Source organism: Lissotriton vulgaris, chromosome 12, assembly GCF_964263255.1.
Source record: "Lissotriton vulgaris chromosome 12, aLisVul1.2, whole genome shotgun sequence".
In the NCBI taxonomy this organism is placed as follows: domain Eukaryota; kingdom Metazoa; phylum Chordata; class Amphibia; order Caudata; family Salamandridae; genus Lissotriton; species Lissotriton vulgaris.
This window is the reverse complement of record NC_141700.1, coordinates 743,561,812-743,584,536: the sequence shown is the minus strand read 5'-3', so window position 1 is coordinate 743,584,536 and position 22,725 is coordinate 743,561,812. Positions and strand designations below refer to the sequence as shown.

Genomic DNA, 22,725 nt, shown 5'->3' with positions numbered 1-22,725 from the left:
ATAAGATGCAATTTACACATTGTAGCAGAGGTTATATCATGCTTGGTGTCTATGAAAGTGTAATGATAAACCCTCTTTAATGCAAAAGTCAAATTCTTCATTACAAGTGTGAAAATGCCACTTTTAGAGAGTGGTTTCGAGTGACTGAGGTTTGAGGGATCGAGGATACAGAGGGAATGGGAGGGATTGCAAGTTGTAGCATTTTACAGTATGTTTGAATTTTGCAGTGACCCCTGACGAAGAGCCAGCATGGCTCGAAATGCATTGGTTATGACACAAAGAGCCTTCTTTGAAATATGACTGACCTCACATGCCACTGTTTTAAGCCTGGTTGGGCAGCAGGAGGCATTTGAAACAGGTGAATAAAGTATTCAGGCACAGCCATTCCGTCTCTGTGGTGATCGAACATGAAAAAACACTGAAAAACAGCTGATAAATACATTTGGTATACTGTGATAAAAATGGTGAACTTTGGAGCAAGTGGTTTACCTTGAGGGATTATCCTCATTCAGCAGTGCGACAGTTAGTTGTGCAAATTATGTACCCTTTTTCGGTAGACTTTTAGAGAGTCTGCATGTTCCTGCACTTACTCCTTTTGTGCCTCTAGCCTGTCTTGGGCCACTTGACTGGGTGTAGCTGACAATTAGATTGTTGTAAATTCCTCCCAGACAGTCATACAATAGATTGATTAGGTGTACCTGGATGGCTAATCAGCTGACAGATTGCAACTGAATAGCCAACATTGTTACTGCAGCCAGAATTGAGCCAGGACAAGGGAGGTGGGAAAATCTCATGACTTAAAAGCCACTGTCTAGAAGCTTCTCCCTCCTTCCAGAACCTGGGCACCAGGATATAGAAATGGGACCTCATAAATCAATACTTCAATACACCTTTGGACCTGTGGATACTCTGCCAGAAAGTAGGACTGCTGTGCTGCTGAAAGGACTTCTACTATGGTGGACTGCTGATCTGCTGTTGCATTTCTGAATGTCTTCCTTTCTGTCCTGCTGCACTGTAGCCTGTGGATGAATAACTGGACGTGCAACTTCATATTGAACCCAGGGCTACCAGAGTGACTCCAAGGGCTAATCTTCTGGCATCCTGATCATGGCTTCAGGAACATAAAAGGCTCTCCAACATCCTGCACCAATACCTGGACCTAGCTGAATTGAGTTCCTGGCTCCCAAGGGGTGGTTATTAGGTCCTGGACCGTTAGAGCTGTATTCAAGGCTTTTGAGCTCTCCGGAAAATGTTAACAGAATGATTTGAACCAAGACTGTACCGCTCATATCACAATTCAACGCAAGCTATATATACCAGACCCTTCACGAAACCGCATTGACTGCTCGTGAAGCTCCAGCATTGCCCATCCACGATTCATGGCCTGCTCTTCTCGCTTCTCTGGCAGCCTCCCATGATGCTTTCACTGCTCCTTGCAGGTCACTCTACCGTGCATGAGACTATTTGCACAGATTTGAGAAACTTCATTTGGGTATACTGATGACTGTAGCAGACCTGCACTCTATAACTGTTGGCCTAACCTTGTGACTTTGCCCAGGTCCAGTGTAACCAGATATCCATAGTTGGCTGGCTGTGGTTTTGGCACTTTTCTCACTATAATACTTAAATATTCTTAACTCCAGTTCTACTGATTGGATTTTTGTAGTTTTGAAGTCAAATAATTTATTAAAAGGCACTCTCTATTCTATTCTATTTCTAAATTGGTTTGGGATTTTTCTTGTATTGTATTTTTACTGTATTACTTTATGTGCTGCCTTAATACTTTACACAGTGCCTCTAGGTGAAGTCTCACTGTTCTGTGCCAATCTTTCAGAGGGTTGAGCACAGGTTGATTTAGGGTTGGCTTGCACTTTTCCTGACAAGGATTGTGGTTAGTGCTTGACGAGGGCTAACACCCTTGTCAACCAACAACCCAATTTCTCACAATCAGCACTTGTAAGTAGTGAAAATTAAGATTGGTTAAATATGTTGAATCATAAAGGACTAATTTAATAAGTTTTTCTTCAGACAGAGTTCCGTGACATCAATAATGCTCCAAATATAAACTAAGGGAATTCTTTGGACAGGCAGCAGACTCTCTCTCACAGTGGCGCATATGCTCTTCTGATACACCTGAATATGTAATTGAATACCTGAATCTGGATTCTGTCACTAACAGTCACCCTGTAGGTGCTTGCCCAGTACTTTACCAGTTGTTTATTACAGATAAGTTATTATATCCAATAGAATAAAACATCTTACCAGATAAATGTGTTCCTGGGACAGAGTGGATCTGGGGAAGGATTTTTGTGGAGATAACTAGTACAGGCACTTCCTTTCTTTAGTGTAGGTTGCATTAAGCTGCAAAGGCCACCACAATTACACACTCTTACCTTGTTTTGGAACTTCGGAGGGTATAAGAGCATTGGTATTTTAACATTTTAGCACACAGACTCATACACACATAAACACACACTTCAGATCCATTACTAGCTTTCACTTAATTTATCCTAATTTATGTTTAATAGCTAGTAGATATATGTAGCTACATTGGAAATTAATTGTTATTTGGTAGGTTGTAGTATTTAAGCATATTTCACATATGTGGTGTGCTTGTATATTAGATGAGATCTTGTTTAGGGAATGTCATGCATTAATAGGGTTTGCTCATCATACTTTTACTTCCATCACCACATGTCCTCAGAATAATCTCTGCATTTAAAGACCTTAAAGCTTCTTACCAATAACCAGCATCTTACCAAATGTTGAATGAAGGTCTGGCTACTCACTTTAGAGAGAAAAAGGCTTCAAACATTACTCAGCTCAAGAAACAATATGCACCATAACTGGGATCATTTACTCAAACAACTGAAAGATGCATCCTAACATTCTTTTCCATATTATTTGATTAACCATTTTAAGAACTAGTGTCAAACAGCAGAAAAACCTTGATCACCAGCTGACCCATCCCCTCTGGTTATCTTCAAGGAAATCGTATCTGTCATACCTGTCACAGAACACACATGCAAAGTTAGCAACAACTTGCTTACTATGGTTACCATGTAAAAACTGTGGGCCTCATTTATGAGGCCTTGCGTCAGTTTTGCGCTGCGGATGCGTCACTTTTTGTGACGCATCTGTGGCGTAAAACATGCGCCTTGTTGCGCCATATTTAAAAAGTGACGCATCTAGGTAGATGCGTCACTTTTTAAACCCCTGCGCCACATTATACCTGCGTCAGGTATAATGTATGCAGAGGGGGCGTTCCTCCGCAAAAAGCCTCGTAATAGTGACGCAGTGAAATCTATGAGATTTCACTGCGTCACTTTTAGGATGCGGTTGCGTCAAAATCTTGCGCCTGCCTCACAGCAGGCGTAAGACTGACGCAAGCCCTTTCACATGGGGCTTTCCCCATGTGAAAGGACGCATTGCTGGAGATGCGTCACTTTTGTGACACACTCCAGCAATGCGTCACTTTTGCGCTTACAGATGCGTCAGAAATACTGACGTATCTGTAAGCCCTTGCGACATGATGCGTCATACATTAAATATGACGCATCATTGGTGTCGCAAGGAGTGCGCAGTGAAAAGTGACGCATCGCTGTTTTCACGCAGCGATGCGTCACTTTTCATAAATGAGGCCCTGTGTATCTATGCTCATCTATTTGCTTGTGCCTAAAGAAACACAATGTGAATGCCAATGATGCTGAAAACTACTAACAAAAGCAAACACTGATATTTTGCTAATTTAATTGAAAAGTCAGCAGAAAAATACCATCCTTTCCAATGCAGACATTAACTTGCATTCTTTCCGAGGCGACAGAATCTATCTTAGTCCGATCATTCGAGGACTTAAGAACACAGGCAGTTGCTAATGATATGGCCACTCTGACCTTTTACATCTCTCCTCCACTTTCCACATGGTTCACAGCCCAACACTACTGACCATACTAGAGAATTGTATCATCCAAGTAAACGACTTATATTAGATTTCCTCCTGGCTATACAATCAAAGCACCACCATTTTACTAACACAATTTGCTTTAAATCTCTACCACTTGGATGTCAAAATTCCCCAGGTTTCATTCAGCTCTCTGCCAAAACTAATTTAAACCTTTGGTCTGCCTTGTCACAACTACGTTGATGACACATAGTTCATCCTCAGATTTAAGAATTGCATTGACACCCAGTGTGACATCATGCTTGATCACAGTGAAAGACTAGATGGCCACCAATCACCTCAAGGTTAAGACATAACTGAAATACCTCAATTTGTAAACTGCCCATTATTAGAAGGCCTCTTGGTTTGATATGAAAACTCAAGAGAAAGATGCCTTTAGATAATCATAGCACAAACCCTAGAAGTCATCCTACCATATAACCGCAGAAAGATGTGGTAGTGAGATATTCAACAAATATGCACATAATCGTAAGACAGCTTTTCTCCTACTTGGGCTTTCCAACACAGAGGCCAAGACTCAGCTGTGCTGCTTCTCTTCTGCCTGAACACATGAATATACTATACCCAGGAGTTCAAATGTCTCTCTAGAAAAGTACCTTGCTTTCCAGAAGGCCATACAAACTTGGAATTGAGAAGGAGAAATAACTTTTGCATTGTTCTACAGAATGTGCCCCACTGCCTCCAACTCAGCATAGAAAGCTGAAGCAGTTTTACCCCAGCCTCTATGAATATGACTATCAGTAGTGGGCACAAATGGCACTTTACAACATGGATTGAGACCCAGAGACAGGCTGGTTGGCTAGAGGGAAACATCATGTGCAGCCTCCTTTGGATGAAAATGACTGCTGGTAGCTCACAGGGCTGTAGAAGACTCACAGTGACATATTATCCTTTCCCATGTATTTACATGTATCTGCCATTGCTCTGCAAACTGTCCCGTCACTTATCGAAGTGGGACATATAGGTTGTATGTGGATACATTTCTTGTTTGTGTAAAGGATTCTGAGAGATCATTAAACAGCCTTTCTTCTCAGATGACGATAACGATATTATGGACTGCGTCATTCCTGACGAAAAATGGTTATCCCACTTTAAAAATGTCTATGGGGATACTGCTGACGTAACAACAGACGCCCTGTCGATAAGACCAGCTACCTGCTCCATTATCTTTAATCAAGATGAGGTGGAGAAAGCCATTATGTCCACCACAAAGCACAAGGCACCTGGCCCTGACGGTGTGCCTGCCGACTTCTTCATGTATTCCCCAAAACTCTGGGCTGAAGTTTTGACAAATGTGTTTAATGCAGTGAACGCTAACCCCATACCTGCATCATGGAACATTTCTACCATTGTTCCCATCTTTAAAAAAGGCCAACGGGACAACCCAGGCTGTTATAGGCCTATATCCCTCCTAGATTCATCGGTAAAAATCTTAGGCAGAGTCCTTCTATCTAGGCTAAGGGAGAATGTTGAGGGCTGTGGTGGATTGTCCGAAATCCAATATGGATTTAGGGAAAAAAAGGGTACCATCGAACAGTGCATCAATTTACACCTGCTCATTTCCAAATATACTATAGCCAAGGAGGGGTCTTTGTATCTTGCATTCATGGACCTCTCCTCGGCCTTTGACTTGGTCAATAGGACCAAGTTGTGGTCCATCCTGTTGGAGATCGGCATAGATGAAGCACTGGTCACCTTTATGTCCTCCCTGCACCAAGAACTCTTCTCGAGTGTACGCTTGACTAATGAGGGCAGGTGTACCGCTCTCTTTAGATCGTTAAGGGGAGTGCGGCAGGGCTGCATTTTGGCCCCCTTACTTTTTACCATCTACATCAATGGCTTGGGGGCACACCTGGAGGGGCAGGAAGCCGACGTCCCGCGTGTAGGAGCAACAAAGATCCCGGCACTCCTATACGCGGATGACGCAGTGCTGATCACCCGTACGGGAGTTGGCCTCCAGCACCTATTGAATGCTTTTGGCACGTTTATGGACCAACTAGACCTTAAAACAAACGTAGCCAAGTCACATACTATGGTGGTGGGCTCAGAGTGTCGCAGGAAGAGAACCAAAACATTCACCTGCAGGGGGGACCTGGTCACCAGGGTATCCACATTTCCCTATTTAGGCATTTTGTTTGATCAGAAAGGGACCTGGGGACCACAGGTCAGAGCTAAGAGATTGGCCGTTACACGATCATCCTCAGCAATCCTGAGTTTTGCTGCTAGGCTAGGAGCCAGGCCTATGGAAGCCATCTTAAAAATCTATAATAGTAAATCCGTGGCTATTGCACTATATGGCTCCGCACTGTGGGGCTACGCAAATGTGGAGCCGATACAGAGAGCAGAGAATGGATTCATCAGAGCCCTGCTCTCTGTACCTCAGTCCACTCCAACGTACTCCATACACAAAGAAGTTGGCCTTCAGTTTCTCTCGGATAAGTTGCGCATGGCCCCTCTGATCCTATGGTTAAAAATATGGATGAATGAAGAACTCCCATTAAACCACAGGATCTTGACCGATGTCCTGTCCCTTGACAGATTTAACAAAATCCCATGGCTGGCCTATCTAGCAAAAGCTTTTTCCGACATAGGTCGCCCGGAGCTTTTTACCTCTCCGGAGTCCATTAGGATTCAAGATCTTGATTCGGTTAAAAAGTCTTTTATAGGAAGGATGGAGATGTGCCGTGAAGAGAGTGAACTAGCAAAGCCGGCAGTGAGGGATCATTGCCTGCTGCTTACTTCACCTTCACTTGCACCATATCTTGGTTATGTTACACTTCCTTTTCACAGGTTTCTTTTAACAAAATTTAGATTTAATTTGCTGCATTATCATTTAGGCTCCTTTAATAATTGGCAGAAACCAGAATCAGCTCCGCCCTGCAGCTGTGACCAGTTCTCAGTGCAGGACACAATGCACTTTGTTATGTTTTGTGGTTTATATATAGAGTCTAGGAAAAAATTCCTGTTGCCAATTCTCAAGGAGGCCGGCTTCACACAGGTGAGACCGGCTTTACTCTATTTACAACTACTACCTAACCCTCACATTACTTATTGTGTTGCTAAATTTTTGGTAGCTGCCTCAAGGACAAAAGCTGCCTGTCAAGATTAATTATAAATGTTAAACATATTTTCCTTTTTATACTGTTTACCATAAATCTTAAAATTGTTGTTAGATTTCTGTATCACGTGTATTATGATAAATTTTGTATGAAATGTATTTTACTGTTCACCTCTTTGTATGGTTTTTTTAATAAGCCGAATAAAGATATTTTGACTGACTGACTGACTGTGTAAAGGATTCATATTGAAAAGGTATATCAAATGTAGCAGAAGCCACACTGGGTTCCAATTTGTTTGAGTTACATTTTAGTGGTGCCTATGATGGAGAGTTAATGGGCGAGCCTTGACAGCAGATGTGAATTGTATGACTTTCCCTCAGTACATCCCTGAGATCCTTTGAAGTGAGTCCGACTGGGCGCATTATGGAAAGGAGACAGAGGGTCCATTTAGAGCTCGGGAGTTTCCATCTGTCCCTTCCTGGCCCTAGAAGAGCATAGACATTCATTGGAGCTTGGACAGAGAAGTTATAGTTGGAGTACACAGCAGCTGCCTGCAACTGAATGAAGATGAAGATGAGACAGAAGCTTCCAGTCAGCGAACTAAGATGTATTTGTTTGCATCTGAGGTTTCCAAACTAGTAGTTACCACAAAACTCTCTGAGCTACAGGTCTGGAGTAAATACTATAATTGCAAGATTTACAACAACAGCTTGGAGATGTGTGACTACCTGACAGAAGAAACTAATGCAGTACTAACTGACTGCTGAAGAGGGGATATGGAGGTGTCCTTGCAGGAGGTAGTGAGGAGGGCTTATAAGTTGATGAATTGGGATAAACACTCAATGACGGGCACAGCAAACTAGTGGGGACTTTCCTGATCATGGCTATGAGGTAAGGATCAGGTGACTTGAGAACGCCTGCAATTAGTCCTGCCTCTTGGAAAACACTGTGTTAAAGGAAATTACTGAAGAAACCTCAGGTGGTTGATGTGTTACTCCACTAGAAGAATCTAGTGCCTAGAAGTCAGAAATGTTCATTGAACTTATAATTGAAGTGGTTGGTTATGCCAGGGCTGTGCTTTGTTGCAATGGGATGTTAGATCTGTTTGATAACAAAGACTTTGAACATCACTGACTATTCTTTGCCTCAAGGGTTGGATCCTAGTTGTTTGGGTGGGGGGCTGTTGTATGTTGCCAAGGAAGAACTCAACAAGCTGAAGTCGCCTCACCGCAAGCATTATGATCATCATATAGACATCCTGCCGCTGGTGCTGGAACTGTCTTACTCTCACCATCAGAGTGTAAGCCGATGCATCCGACTTAGACTACATCAATGTTAACATGGGGCAAAATTTACTCTGTACACCCAAACCGGGGGTGGGGGACGATCAAACAATAGGAGGACTTTAGAGTATAGATTCTTGGGGCAATAATACTGAACTTAGCTAGTTGTATGACAGAACCATGTATGCCTTTGCCACACATGACTTTACAACGCAGTCTGAACAAAGACTGCATTGTTACCACACGTTCATTTAGTACGCAAGACGTTACAGACTTGCCTTAGGGAAAGCACTGGACTTCAAATTGTATAATTGTATAATTTACTATTCCAACTCCAGTCTATGGTGCAGTAGAGAAGGTGCTGGATTTTAAATCCAACACCAGTTAAACAACACATTTCCTAAAGCAAATCAATGTAAAGACTTGCATGGTAAAGTAACGTGTGGTTAAGACACAGTCGGTGTTCCGAATGCATTGTAAAGACACTGTGTGGTTTAGACTGCATGTTAAATGATGTCTCTCAACTGATTCACATGCTCACCTCACCATACAATTTCATTCCCCTTGGAGGGCCATAGACTAATGAGAATTATCATTTAACATTGTTCAACTGGGAGTCATTTCTGCTGCCCTATAGACTACAGCAACACTATCATTTCTATGCCCTCTATTAATGGTGCAAATAAATTGCATTGCATGTTAGTATTAATCCTGGGCGGTGAACTCTGCTTCGCTCACGGAGTTTGAAGAGATTTCTGAACTTTACGCTCAGAATTAACAGAGCAAAGTTTTTTCCTCGCTCTCTCTCCCCAACATCAAGTTGTCGAGTGCGAGTAAAGGAAAATCTCCTGGTGAGATTTTTGCTCCCTCGCACACCCCAATGCAAAGTTGTCGATTGCAAGTGAGAAAAATCCACCTCCCGGTGAGGTTTCTCAACGCGGGCAGTCATATTTCTCAATGTGGGCAGTGGCGGGTGGTTGCCACCGCTAGCGTTGAAAAAAATTCTGTTTACATTGATTTTCCACAGTTCAGTACAGGGGAACCCAAATCACTCGGAACCAGGGTATTGGGTTTGTATAGGGAAACAGAGGTTCTGGTGGCTAATAGATATACAGTTATGATAATAGGTATGCACAATGGCAGTAAGTTTTGTAAAGACGCTATTAACATCAGAGGGCAGAGGGGACACTCTACACAGTTTGATCTTTGATGTTTTAATAATTACACAGTTCCATAATATAAAACACTTTCTTAATCTCAAAAAGCGCTACATTATGTACTTTATATCCCCAAGTGATGCATGAAAACAAAACAATTGTGACTATATACAATGTGCAATTTACAAGGTGTTTTCATAGAAACAGAAATCGACCATTCAATTTGTACATCTGTTCTCAGCCTAAGTGTATGGTTACACTTGCTGTGGGATGGTCTGACACCTTACAGATCAGACCATTTGCACTTTTTGGAAAAAGCAAAATTGCCACTTCCTATCAGGAATTCACAAATTAGGTAAAGTCACATTCTGTATGATGTCAGATCAGGAAGTTTAGAAATATAGGGTGTGGCCACAACTCAGAAGGTGCTGAAAGGGAGGAGTGCACTTGTCTTACTACTGTCAAGGGAATACATCTGACTGCACTACATCATGCCTAAGGAAGAAGAGGACAATGAATCTGGGAGCAGGAAGAGGAAGGTGGAATTCCCAGAGATCTGCAAACGGTGCTACAGAATGAGATCTAGGAGAAGGTGGCCAGCAGGATGGCTAAGGGTAGTGACACAGGTAGGGGACACTCAAAACACACCCTTCCACTCCCATGGAGACACTAATCAAGGTGACAATAGAACTGGAAAGTGTGGTGGGAGTGTCAGACATTGACACCTCTAATGCTGCAGACACCAGCCAGGGTGAGTCAACTCCACTCCACTTTACTTACTTAACATAACGTAATGTTTGTAATTACTCAAATAAAACATCACAGTAAATCTGACTCCATTGAGATGCTTGCACTACCTTCGCAATGCATCATGGGAGAATGCTGTACTATGGGCTGAAGGCTACACTATACAGAGCTGTATATCACCAGCAAGTTTACACTAACGATATACATGCATTTCCACAGATCACACCTAGGACATGTCAGAATAAACTGCTGCTGAAGAAGGTAATGACACACACATTGAAATGGAGGCCAGCACATTAGCAGCCCCATTCGCATCAGTCCAACTCCAACTGCTAGAGAGAAAACCATTTCACTGCTACTAGGCTTTGTGGATAGTGCTGAGGGACAAACCCAAAGCAGGGACACCAACACATCTGTAGGTGGGACACACAGATCTCGTAGGGGCCATGCACCTACAGTCCACAATGGGTATGTGTTAGACAACATAGCAGACAGTTCTCCTGTGTTTGGAAACCTGGAGAAGTCCATCATCTCTCTGCAGCTCCTGCAAATTGAACAAATAAAGTCTGCTAAACATGTCAACTGTATCCAATTCAGATTTAACATTGATGCCTAGTTGACACAATGATACATCCTCATTGGATACAGTTGTTTTATGAGAGATACATTATTGTGACAACCTGAATAAAATGTGAACTTTCAGACCGTCACCATGCATTACCATCCTGTGTGATATCCATTTCTTAGATTCTGCAATCACTCTTACCTCAAAAATAGTTGTTGACAATCTCTGTACGTCATGCACGACCCTCTGCTGCACGTGTCCCTTCCTGCTACACCTGCAGTGCTATGTCGTCCTCTAAGTCAGAATTCTCCTCATGGCTATTTTGTGTATGGTACATAAGGCAGTGATCTTACAGCACGTCTCAGGTCTATACCAGCATTGCTCCGCCAGTCTTGTGGAGGCAGCAAAACCTGGATTTTAGTATTTTAAAGGTACTCTCGATGATGGAGCGTGTTGTCTTGTGTACCCAGTTGTACTGCCTCACACTTGTCCTAGTCCAGTATGGTGTGAGGATCCCGGGACACAAGGGAAATGCAATGTTACCTTAACCCTTCCAATGCTGTTGACGGTACCGCTCCGTCACCAGCCTCGGTCGCGCTGTGCTGGTGACGGAGCGGTTCCGTGCACGGCGCATTCCATTGAGCGGGCGGGCGGGGCCGTGACGGAACCGCTCCGTCACAAGCACAGCGCGTCCGAGGCTCATGATGGAGCGGTTCCGTCACGAGCATAGGAGCAATGCGCAGCCCCCCCTCACCCCTAGCGCTGCGGCGGAATTGCCGCCGCAGCGAAGGGGTTAAAGGCATGAGGTGGAATACCATTGGGTCACATTACACAAACAGGTTTGTCCTCTTTCTGCCCAAATGATAATAACAACGTTATTATCATTTTATTTTTCCTGCTCTGAGAGCAGTGTGGCGACACTCCTCTGCCTTAGCCCTGTGCAAATGTTTATCTTGTCCCCCTCTTCTGAAAAAGGACTTTAAAAACTGCACAGTGGCGCTCTTGTTTTGCAAATGGTGTTCACTATATCCTGGGTACATTTTTAACTTTGACTTTCAAATAAATAACAAATATTGGCTGTGAGAAACATGATTTTAACTAATTTATTTCATACATTTGTTTTTATAATGATCTATTTAGAGGGATCTGTTTTTATAATGAGGTAGATTTGTATTTCGTGTTCGATTTTAACCGGAATAAGCTATTTTGATTGGTTCTGAAATTATATATTGTGTAACCTCCCAAAAAATTGATGTATTTTGTTTGAAGATCACCTGCCCATGTCTGGAATCTCTTACCTCTGCAGATCCTGCCCAACGGATAGCAGTGGAGTTGATAAGAAGTCTCTTCCCTCCAGGGGAACTGAGATCATAGCTGCCCACAGTTTTGTGCATAATTGTGCCCTCTGCCTGCAGCTGCCAATTTACTATGTCATATTGTGCCAGTGGATTGCCAGAAGTGTCAAAAAGAGCTTTGTCTTCAAAGTCATCCCAAAAGTGCACGTTCTGTACATAAGGCAGAAGCTGTATTGGAGAAAATAAGTTAAATTGATCAGGAAAGCACACCAAAGTTAACAGTGAACTATATTTCACCAACTATAACAAGCAAGGAGGACAACGTGAGAGCACCACCTTCCACCACTATCCAGGTGCTTACAAGCAGTCTTTTAGGAGTATATCCTTCTACTGTCAGAGGGAAACGTGTTCTACAAGTGCCTTTGCATGACCCCTTGTGTGTGTGTGTGTGGTTGTGTGTATGTGTGTCGTTGTGTGTGTGGTTGTGGTTGAGTGTGTGATTGTGTGGTTGTGTGTGTATGTGGTTGTGTGTGTGGTTGTGTGTGTGGTAGTGTGTGTGGTTGTAGTTGTGTGTTATTGTGTGTGTGGTTGTGTGTGTGGATGTGGTTGTGTGTGTGGTTGTGTGTGTGTGTGTGTGGTTGTGTGTCTGGTTGCATGTGTGGTTGTGTGTGTGGTTGTGTATGTTGTGTTTGTGGTTGTGTGTGTGGTTGCGTGTGTGTAGTTGTGTGTGTGGTTGTGTGTGGTTGTGTGTGTGTGGTTGTGTTTGTGGTTGTGTGTGGTTGTGTGTGTGTGTGTATGCGTGTGTGTGCGTGTGTGCGCGCATGTGTGTGTGCTGTCTACGCAGAGTATGGGAAACCGCATGTGTGTACCTCTGTTCTCATGCATGTGTGTTGCAGGGGGAACATCCATTACAACGCAACTATTACAACGTAGTGCTATTACAACGCAGGTATTACAACGTAATTTCTATTACAACGCATGTTTTTACAACGCATGGTGTTACAACGCTAATGCTATTACAACGCATGTATTTACATCGTATTTTAATTTTTAAAATTTATTTTGGGTATTTAGATACATAGTTATTGATATATTAATTTTATTTAATTATTATTTATTTAGTAATAATTTTTTATTGTTTATAAAAATAATTAAATTTTATATATAATATAATAATAATTATAATAGTTAGTGATTATTAGAAGATTTTGGGTATTCAGATATATAGTTTTTTATATATTAATTTTATTTAGTTATTATTTATTTAGTAATAATTTTTTATTGTTTATAAAAATAATTAAATTTTATATATAATATAAAAATAATTATAATAGTTAGTGATTATTAGAAGATTTTGGGTATTTCAGATATATAGTTATTTATATATTAATTTTATTTAATTATTATTTATTTAGTAATAATTTTTTATTAATAATTTTTATGGGGGTATTAAGATGAATATATATTTTTTATAATTTTATTAATTGTTTTAGATATATACATATATTTAATTAGTTTATTAGTATTTTAAAAATGTAGGAAGTATTAATATTCAGGAAATTATTTATTAAAAATTAAGTATTAATACTCAGGTACTTTTTACAACATAAATATCATGTTTGTTATTACATTATTTTTTGGTAGTTTAAATTAAATATTAAATAATATTAAAAAGTAAAGGAGATTAAAAAATCAAGTATTAATACTCTGGTTTTTACTTAAAAATAGAATTAATTTTTGTAGAATGTTACATTAGTAATAATTAAATCAATAAAATATTGTTTAGTGTTTATAATATTTTTTAACAAATAACAATATTTTTTTTATCATTTATAGATTCATATTTATACTTTTTCCCATGCTTTAGTATTGATTTCAATGAAGCGTTTTGTCCTTCATTTATTTCGATGACGACTTGAATGGGATCCGCGGGACAGTTTGGTATGCTTTTAAAACAACTGATGCAGGAGGGAGAAGAAGGAAATAAGGGTAGACAAATGGTAAGTGATAAAAAACATAATTTTTGATGACTTTATTTTAATTAATAACGTTAAAAATAAAAATAATAAAAGTAGAAACCACATTTAGTTCGATTTAAATTTAGTTTATTGATGTAATTAAATGTAAAAAATATATATATATTTTTATTTCAATTTCAAATATTTTTATGATTTTTTTTATTAACAAATAATAGATTTAGGAATTAATATAAACATATGATACATTATAATGTAATTGTCCATTTTCTATTTTGATGTTTTTGGATGACGTCTTCACGTTAACGTCGACGCTAGCCGCCATCTTGGATTTTCCGATTGCTGGAAGTAGCAGGAAGCTGATCTGCGCTAAAGGTAGGAAACTTTTCAAACTTATTTTACACTAAAACATAGTTAAAAGATATATATAATGTAATGAGAGGTTAAGTAGAGGTTGCTTATTAAACTAATAGTTGTTTTGATTACATTTCAACATGTCGCCGAACATTTCACTGTTATATGCCATCGTCGGGTTATTTTACGGGAAAAATAAAGGGTAAATATGTTTGTAAACATATATTGATGATATATATTTTATACATTTTGAACGTAATATGTTTTGTGTAGTGGTAGATATGTTTGGATTCTTTTCGTTAGATGAACACAGATAGGAAAGGTTAGAAACAATTTTTGGGAAAACTGATTGCATTTGGCTTGTTTTGTATAAGAGAAAACTGGTTTTTTTGGATTTAAAAGAGAGTTCGTTTTACAAACACCATGCAAGGTTTCGTTTGTTTGCTTTTTAGAGAATTTTGAAAAATGTTTTCAATTGATTGATATGGTTACATTTTCATGTTTACGTTTTGTTTGAGAGAGTTGTCATCGAGGTCCGTTATTTAAGAAAGAAATTGTTTACATATTGGAAAAAAAATGATTTTCATTGCAAGTAGTAATTATTATTTCGTAAAAATGCCAATTAGATTTTTTTAGTTAGTGAGAAATACTGCAGTTAGGTTGTTTAGTTAGCGAGAAATACTGCAATTAGGTTGTTGTGAAATAAATAATGACATTTTACATAATTTAATAGTTAGAAAAGGCCAAATTTTTTTGGGAAGATTTGTTAAAAACAAACAAAAATGCTAGTATATATCTTAGCTTTTACAAAACTTTTTCTGTTTGAAATAGCACAGAAATTTTTGAAAAATATAATAAATAAACAGATATATTTTTCGATATTAGTACCAGTTTACTAATATAATTTTTCACAAGCCAGCATCACTTTTCTAAAATAAAGGGGTGTCATTTTCTATAGCATATATTTTCTTGGAACGTTCAAAATGTTTACAACATTTAAAATAAATGGAATGAAAATTATTTCCATTTTAGTTTTGAAAAAGATTTATAAAAACTATTATGTAAGGGTTTTCTTCTTTTAAAAGAGAAAAGAAAAGAAATTTTTCTTATTTTTAACAGGTGTAGTTTGAAAAAAATTTTTTTAAAAAAGGTAAGGGAACCCGACAAGTAATAATTTAAAAAATGTTTGAAAAAATGTCAAATGAATTAAAAAATTAAAAAATTAATTTAGGGCAAAGCAGGAAAGTAAGTTAGAGAAAAAATAGTTAAAAATGTAAAATATTAGCAACATTCTCTAGGTAGTCCAAAGCCACACACAACGAAAATTGTTGTAGTACACCCAATAGTCTCTCAGACATTTCCTTTGTTTGCCTTGAAGGACGTGGGTTTAGAATACCTGACAATGCCTGAGCAAGTCTCATTTCTTGAAAACTTTGCTCCTTCTTCAAAGTTTTCAGGAAAGAGTAGAAATTAGGATGGTGTTTGCCAATCTTGTGACTGAAGGAGTTATGCCATCCCTCTATGACATTATTTGTTTTTGCACCACCTTCTAAGCAGGTTGAGTAGCAATTCCACCACTCCACATGGTAACGTGGCTTCCTCCTGCGACCCGATCTGCCTAGACGCCCAATCCATGTGTCTTCGAAATAATTTAAAATGGGTGCCAATTTTTCCTCATTTTCTACAAAATATTCTGACTCTGAAATTGCTGTATAGTAGTCATCTACACTATCAGGTGGTACAAAACAAAGTGCAGTTAATTTTTTTAGTTCTACTTGTAATTTGCTATCAGACGAGTAATCAGCAACCAGGGATGTTTTTTGAAGTTTACGCCAATATGCCTGGGAAAAATGAAAAAAACATCCCTGAATTTGGGTATCCGCGTACAATTTGTTGATGACATTCATCATTGTCAATTCAAAATCTAATATGATTTTCCTAGGACTTTTTCCAGAAGTTTTTTCTTTAATAACTGATAAGAACTCAGTATAGGTTGCAGATTGCTTATCTGGTAGCAAACTGTATACTAAAGGAACTACATTATTATTAATTTGAGCATGAATACTGTAAATTTGGGTGAATGGATGGGGCGTACTTTTAAACGTCCCATCCATCATCCAAATTTCCGTATTTTCTAATTTAAAAAGGTTACGGGGAGTGCTAAATATTAACATGCATTTGAGAGGGTTTTGGTTATCATACAGTAGAAAAGGTTCATTAGCGAAAGAAAGAGTTAAATCATGAGGAATTACAATGTCAGCAAAAGTTTGAGGAGTAACAGTTTGTGTGTTACTTGCCTGCTTTTTTCTTTGAATTATTCTACGCAAATTTGGGATTGTTGGCATATTACAAGCAACATGTCCAGGGACATGTTGTGCAACCTCTCTCAAAATCTGACCAGGAGTTTGATTGGAGGTGCATGCAATATCTTTCATTTCATTGATAGTATCGCGTATTTCAATCTCCATTGCAGAGGCAGAGTGGTTATGTTCTGTGGTTCTTACCACAATCTCACCAACAGTAACCGCTCTGCCGCTGCAATGGGCTGTATAATATTGTACACACCTCCAATGTCTCCTTGGTTCACTTAGCCTCTCATTACAGTATATATACCCACAATGTTTAAGTAGTCTGTTCCCTTTTCTAGATTTGGTATAAGTTGCAGTAGTTTGGCTTGCCATTTCCTGTTGAAAAAAGGAAATATAAATTATATTATAATTATGATACATACATTTTGGATTTTCTTATTTACACATATTTTGAAATATATATTTGCTTTTAATGCAGATTTTAACTTAAAAATGCACTTTTTTCTACTTAGAATTGTAAGTGGCACTTTTATACTATCCAACACTTTCTCTTCTCATGCACTTTCACGGAGATGGAATAGTATGTTGTTCCTTTTCACTATCCAGCACTTTCTCTGAATATGCACTTTACTTGAGTTAGAATACTAAGAAGCAATAGGACACTATTATGCACTTTCCCTGCTCATGCACTTTCATGCAGTTGGAATAGTACTTGCCTTTTTTTCTCTATCCTGCACTTTCTCTGAATATGCACTTACCTGGAGTTTGATTAGTAAGTGGCATTTGGACACTATCCAGCACTTTCTCTACTCATGCACTTTTATGGAGTAGGAATAGTAATTGACACTTTTTTACTAACCTGCACTTTTTTTACTCATGCACTTTCACGGAGTTAGAATATTAATTGGCATTTTTTCACTAACCAGCACTTTCTCTGAATAGGCCTTTACCAGGAGTTAGAATACTAAGTAGTATTTGGACTCTATTCTGCACTTTTCCTACTTATGCATTTTTTAAAAGTTAGAATGATAACTTTCAATTTTTCACTATCTTGCACTTTTAAGAACATGCACTTACATGAAGTTTTGTTAGAAAGTGACATTTATTTATGATTCTGCACTTATAATGCGTTTAACATTTTTATTACATTGCTCTGAAATATGATAATGAGATGTATTTATTTATGAAAATTACCTTGTGTGTTGGAAGGTTCTTTTTGAAAAACTGTTGAAAATCGTTTGGGTATTGGCTGGCTTTTTGCTGATCTGTGCCTTGGAGTGCTTTCTGGTTGGCTGTGAAGAAAACAATTAAAAAAGGTGTTCAATGTTTAGAAAATGTATCATTTTTTTGGGTGTTCTATATATGTGGGGGAAAAGCATTTACCTTTAAGGATGTTTAGAAATATGGCACATGTTATTATTATACTGCACTTTCTTTCAATATGCAATGATGTGGAGTTTGAATAGTAAGAGGCACTTTCACACTATCCAGCACTTTCCCTACTCATGCACTTTCACAGAGTAGGAATAGTAAGTGGTACATTTTCACTATCCAGCACTTTCTCTGAATAGGCACTTACCTGGAGTTAGAATAGTAAGTTGCAATAGGAAACTATCCAGCACTTTCTCTACTCATGCACTTTCATGGTCTTGTAATAGTGATTGGCTTTTTTAAACTAACCAGCACTTTCTCTAAATATGCACCTACTTGGAGTTAGAATAGTAAATGGCACTTGGACACTATCCAGCACTTTTCTACTCATGCACTTTCACAGAGTAGAAAAAGTAATTGGCACTTTTTCATTAACCAGTACTTTCTCTGAATATGCACTTACTTGGAGTTAGAATAGTAAATGGCACTTGGACACTATCCCGCACTTTCCCTACTCATGCACTTTCACAGAGTAGAAATAGTAATTGGCACTTTTTCACTAACCAGCACTTTCTCTCATTATGCACTTACCTGGAGTTAGAATAGTAACTAGCAATAGGACACTATCCCGCACTTTTCCTACTCTTGCACTTTCACAGAGTTGGGATAGTAATTGATACATTTTCCTACTTATGATTCTGCACTTATAATGCGTTTTACATTGATTTTTAATTGCTCTGAAATATGATATTGAGATGTGTTTATTTATGAAAATTACCTTGTGTTTTGGAAGGTTCTTTTTGAAAAACTGTTCAAAATAGTTTTGGTATTGGCTGGCTTTTTGCTGATCTGTGCCTTGGAGTGCTTTCTGGTTGGCTGTGAAGAAAACAAGTAGAAAAGGTGTTCAATGTTTAGAAAATCTATCATTTTTTTGGGTGTTCTATATATGTGGGGGAAAAGCATTTACCTTTAAGGATGTTTAGAAATATGGCACATGTTATTATTATACTGCACTTTCTTTCAATATGCAATGATGTGGAGTTTGAATAGTAAGAGGCACTTTAACACTATCCAGCACTTTCCCTACTCATGCATTTTCACAGAGTAGGAATAGTAACTGGTACATTTTCACTATCCAGCACTTTCTCTGAATAGGCACACACCTGGAGTTAGAATAGTAAGTTGCAATAGGAAACTATCCAGCACTTTCTCTACTCCTGCACTTTCATGGTGTTGTAATAGTGATTGGCTTTTTTTAAGTAACCAGCACTTTCTCTAAATATGCACTTACTTGGAGTTAGAATAGTAAATGGCACTTGGACACTATCCAGCACTTTTCTACTCATGCACTTTCACAGAGTAGAAATAGTAATTGGCACTTTTTCATTAACCAGCACTTTCTTTGAATATGCACTTACTTGGAGTTAGAATAGTAAATGGCACTTGGACACTATCCCGCACTTTCCCTACTCATGCACTTTCACAGCGTTGGAATAGTAATTGGCACTTTTTCACTAACCAGCACTTTCTCTCAAAATGCACTTACCTGTAGTTAGAATAGTAACTAGCAATAGGACACTATCCCGCACTTTTCCTACTCTTGCACTTTCACAGAGTTGAGATAGTAATTGATTCATTTTACTACTTATGATTCTGCACTTATAATGCGTTTTACATTGATTTTTAATTGCTCTGAAATATGATATTGAGATGTGTTCATTTATGAAAATTACCTTGTGTTTTGGAAGGTTCTTTTTGAAAAACTGTTGAAAATCGTTTGGGTATTGGCTGGCTTTTTGCTGATCTGTGCCTTGGAGTGCTTTCTGGTTGGCTGTGAAGAAAACAATTTGAAAAGGTGTTCAATGTTTAGAAAATGAATCATTTTTTTGGGTGTTCTATATATGTGGGGGAAAAGCATTTACCTTTAAGGATGTTTAGAAATATGGCACATGTTATTATTATACTGCACTTTCTTTCAATATGCAATGATGTGGAGTTTGAATAGTAAGAGGCACTTTAACACTATCCAGCACTTTCCCTACTCATGCACTTTCACAGAGTAGGAATAGTAAGTGGTACATTTTCACTATCCAGCACTTTCTCTGAATAGGCACTTACCTGGAGTTAGAATAGTAAGTTGCAATAGGAAACTATCCAGCACTTTCTCTACTCATGCACTTTCATGGTCTTGTAATAGTGATTGGCTTTTTTAAACTAACCAGCACTTTCTCTAAATATGCACTTACTTGGAGTTAGAATAGTAAATGGCACTTGGACACTATCCAGCACTTTTCTACTTATGCACTTTCACAAAGTAGAAAAAGTAATTGGCACTTTTTCATTAACCAGCACTTTCTCTGAATATGCACTTACTTGGAGTTAGAATAGTAAATGGCACTTGGACACTATCCCGCACTTTCCCTACTCATGCACTTTCACAAAGTAGAAATAGTAATTGGCACTTTTTCACTAACCAGCACTTTCTCTCAATATGCACTTACCTGGAGTTAGAATAGTAACTAGCAATAGGACACTATCCCGCACTTTTCCTACTCTTGCACTTTCACAGAGTTGGGATAGTAATTGATACATTTTCCTACTTATGATTCTGCACTTATAATGCGTTTTACATTGATTTTTAATTGCTCTGAAATATGATACTTAGATGTGTTTATTTATGAAAATTACCTTGTGTTTTGGAATGTTCTTTTTGAAAAACTGTTCAAAATAGTTTTGGTATTGGCTGGCTTTTTGCTGATCTGTGCCTTGGAGTGCTTTCTGGTTGGCTGTGAAGAAAACAAGTAGAAAAGGTGTTCAATGTTTAGAAAATCTATCATTTTTTTGGGTGTTCTATATATGTGGGGGAAAAGCATTTACCTTTAAGCATGTTTAGAAATATGGCACATGTTATTATTATAGTGCACTTTCTTTCAATATGCAATGATATGGAGTTTGAATAGTAAGAGGCACTTTAACACTATCCAGCACTTTCCCTACTCATGCACTTTCACAGAGTAGGAATAGTAAGTGGTACATTTTCACCATCCAGCACTTTCTCTGAATAGGCACTTACCTGGAGTTAGAATAGTAAGTTGCAGTAGGAAACTATCCAGCACTTTCTCTACTCATGCACTTTCATGGTCTTGTAATAGTGATTGGCTTTTTTAAACTAACCAGCACTTTCTCTAAATATGCACTTACTTGGAGTTAGAATAGTAAATGGCACTTGGACACTATCCAGCACTTTTCTACTCATGCACTTTCACAGAGTAGAAATAGTAATTGGCACTTTTTCATTAACCAGCACTTTCTTTGAATATGCACTTACTTGGAGTTAGAATAGTAAATGGCACTTGGACACTATCCCGCACTTTCCCTACTCATGCACTTTCACGGCGTTGGAATAGTAATTGGCTCTTTTTCACTAACCAGCACTTTCTCTCAATATGCACTTACCTGGAGTTAGAATAGTAACTAGCAATAGGACACTATCCCGCACTTTTCCTACTCTTGCACTTTCACAGAGTTGGGATAGTAATTGATTCATTTTACTACTTATGATTCTGCACTTATAATGCGTTTTACATTGATTTTTAATTGCTCTGAAATATGATATTGAGATGTGTTTATTTATGAAAATTACCTTGTGTTTTGGAAGGTTCTTTTTGAAAAACTGTTCAAAATAGTTTTGGTATTGGCTGGCTTTTTGCTGATCTGTGCCTTGGAGTGCTTTCTGGTTGGCTGTGAAGAAAACAATTACAAAAGGTGTTCAATGTTTAGAAAATCTATCATTTTTTTGGGTGTTCTATATATGTGGGGGAAAAGCATTTACGTTGAAGGATGTTTAGAAATATGGCACATGTTATTATTATACTGCACTTATAATGTTTACAACATTGCTTTTCAATTGCTATGAAATCTGTAAATGCGATGTTTGTATTCATGGAAATTACCTCGGTTTTTTGAAGGTTGTTTTTCAAAAATTCTTCAAAATACTTTCGATTTTGGTTGTTTTTTAGACGTTCTGTGGCTTTTGCTACTTCTTCGGTTTGGCTATAAACAATACAATTTCAAAAGTTTTATTTCACTGTGGTGTTTTTTAATCATTTAAAATTCGAAAAATATTATATTAGTGCACATTATCGTACGATTTTGTATTAGCAGTTTTTTTTTTTATTTTTCCTATGAAAGGGAACCTTATTCTATATATATATAAATACTCTATACACTGTATTTTCTTTCGGTTTAATCATATTTATTTTTAGTATTTGGGGTTATTTAATGAACTGAGTGGGGGTATATAGAGGGTTCGTTTTTTTACGTGCTTTGTTATTTTCGATTAAATAAAATAATTTAAACAAATACTTTATATTTTTATAAACAGTTCTTTTATTACGAATTTTTTACTATACAGTTAATGTTCCAATTATTGGTTAAATATTTTTCTATAATCCACTTTATTTAATGGAATTATCACTTTTTGTTTTCCAGTTGGGTCTGCTTGAGATAATATTTCAGTACACTTTTGAAATATATGTATTAATTAATAATAATTCGTTTACCATGCATTTGGATGTACGAATAATGAAATATTACTTTTAAGTCATCTCTCATTAGTTTAGAAATGTTTGCGTTTCTATAAATTAAT

At 38.0% G+C, this 22,725-nt stretch overlaps 1 protein-coding gene across 1 annotated transcript in view; it reads right to left on the bottom strand.

Annotated features, from left to right (window-relative positions):
* Positions 1-22,725, bottom strand: part of LOC147678534 (extracellular calcium-sensing receptor-like) — an 80,253-nt gene that overhangs the window by 2,949 nt on the left and 54,579 nt on the right. Inside the window, exon 4 of the mRNA XM_086945678.1 lies at positions 12,071-12,295. Coding sequence (XP_086801804.1) covers positions 12,071-12,295 — 225 coding nt within the window. The remainder of the gene's footprint in view (positions 1-12,070; positions 12,296-22,725) is intronic.